We start from the raw sequence: 3,339 nt of genomic DNA, 5'->3' as shown, positions 1-3,339 counted from the left end.
AGATACCTATGGATATGTGTATATATATATATATGTGGAATGCATTCACTTTTTTGTGTTCACAAATATTTTAATGGTGAAATGTTAAAGTCTTTAATCTGCTTCCGGCACCGAAACGTCTCTGTTCCTCGTCCACTTTCGTCACTCAAAATTTATCTGTGAAGAGCTAGCAGGGAAGAAAGAAGAAGGGTTTTGCTTTTTTGTTGAATGGTTCCCTATGGGGATTCTCAGGCAGCAATAGAAAGTTGCTAATGTGTTGGGTACGACCTTCAATCCTGGCTACAATCATGTGTTCCTCGGAGTCGGTAAGTCAATAACTATAGGTGGGTTAAGTGGCTGGTAGTTCACAGTGCACACAGAGGCGTTCACATAGGTAGTAGTTCCATCAGCCATGACGCCATAACCTATAAGGAAGGAAGAAAAACTCTGGCTCTTTTCATTATTCATTATTCATTATTCATTTTCTTCACCGAAAGGGTTATCACACACTGGAACAGGCTGCCCAGGGAGGTGGTGGAGTCACCATCCCTGGATGTGTTTAAGAGACGGGTGGATGAGGTGCTGAGAGATAGGGTTTAGTGGTGGACAGATACGGTTGGACTGGATGATCTCTAAGGGCTTTTCCAACCTAGTGATTCTATGATTCTATGATTCTATGATTATTATCTTCTTTTTCTTTAATTATTCACCTTTACCACACAAGGATAAGCGCCGTGTTTGTAAGACGGAAGGAACTTAAAACTTCTCTTCATGCAAAGCATGAAGAACTCCTGGATTAATAATCAGCTTTGTCCTGCACGGGGAATATCTGCCACCGTTTAAACTGTGCAAGAAAAGGACCCTGACTGGCGGCTGCCATCTCCGGCAGCCAGCTCGCAAACCTCCCCAGAAAGACAGACGTTTTTCTCCGCAGGGATTTTTTCTTAAAACCCTCTCAGTTTTGGAAAGGGTGAGAAGGTAGAGCTGAAGCCATCGCAGCACTGAAAAAACCCATCCCTCTGATCACTCAGGTTTGCAGTCATCAGTGCAGCCAACTCGGGGCCATTTTCAACTTTCCACCCTTTTTTTCTGCCCCGTGTGGTACGTCTTTCACGCCACCGATGAAGAAGCACTGCTTGACCGAGGGGAGCACACGCGCGTGTGCATCCCCTCGGGCGGGATTTGTCGAGAAGGAACCTCTTTTTCCTCTGCGTTTGAATGCGTTGACCAATTCCTACCCAATCTGATGGAAAGACAGTAAAACGCCTGTCCAGGCAGAGAAAAAATGGCTTTATTACTACATTCTACGGTGAACTCACACCCTCAGACACTGTTACATTTCCACGGGAGAAAACACCCTCCTGTATGCCTCACCAGCGGCCAAAAAAGCTTTAATTAACATCTCAAGTCTGACTAAACACCCAAGCCAAACAATTCCAGAGCTAAATCTGCAGAAAACCAAACTCCCAGCTCCAATGCCTGTAGAAATACAGTGAAATGCGGTTTCAGGAGGTGAAGAAGGAGCCCTTTAACTGTCCTGGTGTTACCAAAGAGCAGACACACCCTCCATTGTCAAAAATCTTTCCATGAATGACTAGCAAAGCCATAAGCGTGATTACACTGAGGCGAAAAGCTTGATTTGGAAACTTGCACTATTATCAGTATGAAGAAAGGCATTCACAGTCAGAAGTGTTTGATTTTGGGGAAATCGCCCGTTAGAAAGCTTTTGTCCGAAGATTCGATCTCACCCTTGATGAAGTTCATAGTGAAACGTGCTCACTGCTTCGTACACCGAGCTCCAGCTATTCAAATCCTAGGTACCTAGGGTCCCAGAGTTTTTCCAAGTGCGTTTTCACGTTTTATGGAGGCATCGACAGTCGCATAATTTACAAACAAAGAAACGGTAGTCAAATTCCTTTCTTTTTTGTTCCTTAAAATACCCTGAATAATGCAGGGCCTCCTGGACTCCCCATGGAAAAACCACACTGTAATTAGGGAGTAGGGAGGGAAGAAAACTCTGTCAGGTTCCTGTCACAGACATTCCTTTAAATCATTTGCTGTTTGCCACAGAACAATCGCTCTGTGTAAAGCACAAACTGCACGGAGGAGAGGCAGCGTTGCTGCTGGGACTTTCCGTCGCCTCGGCTACACGTCTGGAATCGGCTTGCTAACGCGCTCTTTTGGCTGGAAGGTTCCTAGTGCTGCAGTGTTCCCCCTGACCCTAGCGCCAACAGCTTCCTTGGCCATGACCTCAGCCAGGTACCCAGCTGAGCTGGGGAAAACCCGTGTTTGAGCCGGAGTCCCTGCCACGCTGCGTGTCAGTGCCGTGGGTCCGTCAGCAGCAAGCCCATGAGTGGAGGTATTTTTCGTCAGACAGAAGTGCAGAGAGGGAATAGGGAAAAATCACCTCCTCTAAGCATCTCTTCGTCCCGGATGTTCAGTCAATGACTGCTGCAGATGTAGCTATGCTCAGTCAGGGGAAGAACTCATCTGTTCAAATCATGCATTCTCTTTACAAAGAGGAGCTTCGTTTGCACAGCCTGTCTGCAGTGGGAATTCTCCTCGGCAGAGATTTAGCATCCCGCTGCAAAACAGGCTATGCAGTTCCCCGTTTGTTTTCTCTAAATTATGATCGTTAACAAGTAGAGTACCTTGTTGCTGTGTTCTGATACCTACTGTGCCAACTGTATAATTCACAAGGTTTACCATTCCGTGGAGGTGCCATTCTTTTCCCTTGGGAGCCAAAGTTGGGCTTGGTCTCCGCAGATGTGATTTTGTTTACCTGCCTGAAGCTTCGTGGCTTGCTAACTGTTTGCCCCCCCCCCGCAACCAACTCGGCCTACGATTTCTGAAAAGACAATGAGCTTGAGCTGTTTTAACCTCTTCTAAGGACTCTCAAAGACTGCTCTAACAGCAAAGGGTTAGGAAACGACACTGCCTGTGTGTTGTTTGTTTACACCATGATTTAACAGCACTTTGGACATTAACTAGGTAGGTCACTGCTGACGAGACACAGGAGGACAACGGACTTAACCCCTGAGCTGCAAAAGAATGATCTGAATGTCTCCTCCATTGATTCTACACCAGCACACCTCTCAGCAATGTCACTTCCAACACCATGGTGAAAGCCCCCCAGCAGCAAGTCAGAGTGGGATTTCTTGGGAAGGGTAATGGTCCTTCACAAGATCAGACGTATCTGAATGCCAGCTACTCCACTTCTTGCGTTTGTTCATTTGTACACCGGTGAGCCCCACGGAGGTCCTACGTCAAAGGCTGGAGCAGCCCCAGACGCAGAAAACTGGCAGTTGTGGAGCACCTTTTCCTGCCCGTAAGTTAACACTAACAAGAACTAAGCAGCTG

The 3,339-nt window shown here is 46.7% G+C and overlaps 1 protein-coding gene across 1 annotated transcript in view; it reads right to left on the bottom strand.

Annotated features, from left to right (window-relative positions):
• Window positions 1-259: 259 nt before the first annotated feature.
• Window positions 260-3,339, bottom strand: part of LOC104509387 (metallophosphoesterase domain-containing protein 1) — a gene marked incomplete at its 5' end in the record, with an annotated part of 27,112 nt that continues 24,032 nt past the window's right edge. The window contains one exon of the mRNA XM_010151318.1: window positions 260-404. Coding sequence (XP_010149620.1) covers window positions 286-404 — 119 coding nt within the window. The remainder of the gene's footprint in view (window positions 405-3,339) is intronic.

This window comes from Eurypyga helias, unplaced genomic scaffold (genome assembly GCF_000690775.1).
Source record: "Eurypyga helias isolate BGI_N326 unplaced genomic scaffold, ASM69077v1 scaffold5945, whole genome shotgun sequence".
Lineage (NCBI taxonomy): Eukaryota > Metazoa > Chordata > Aves > Eurypygiformes > Eurypygidae > Eurypyga > Eurypyga helias.
This window is presented reverse-complemented; position numbering and strand designations above follow the sequence as displayed.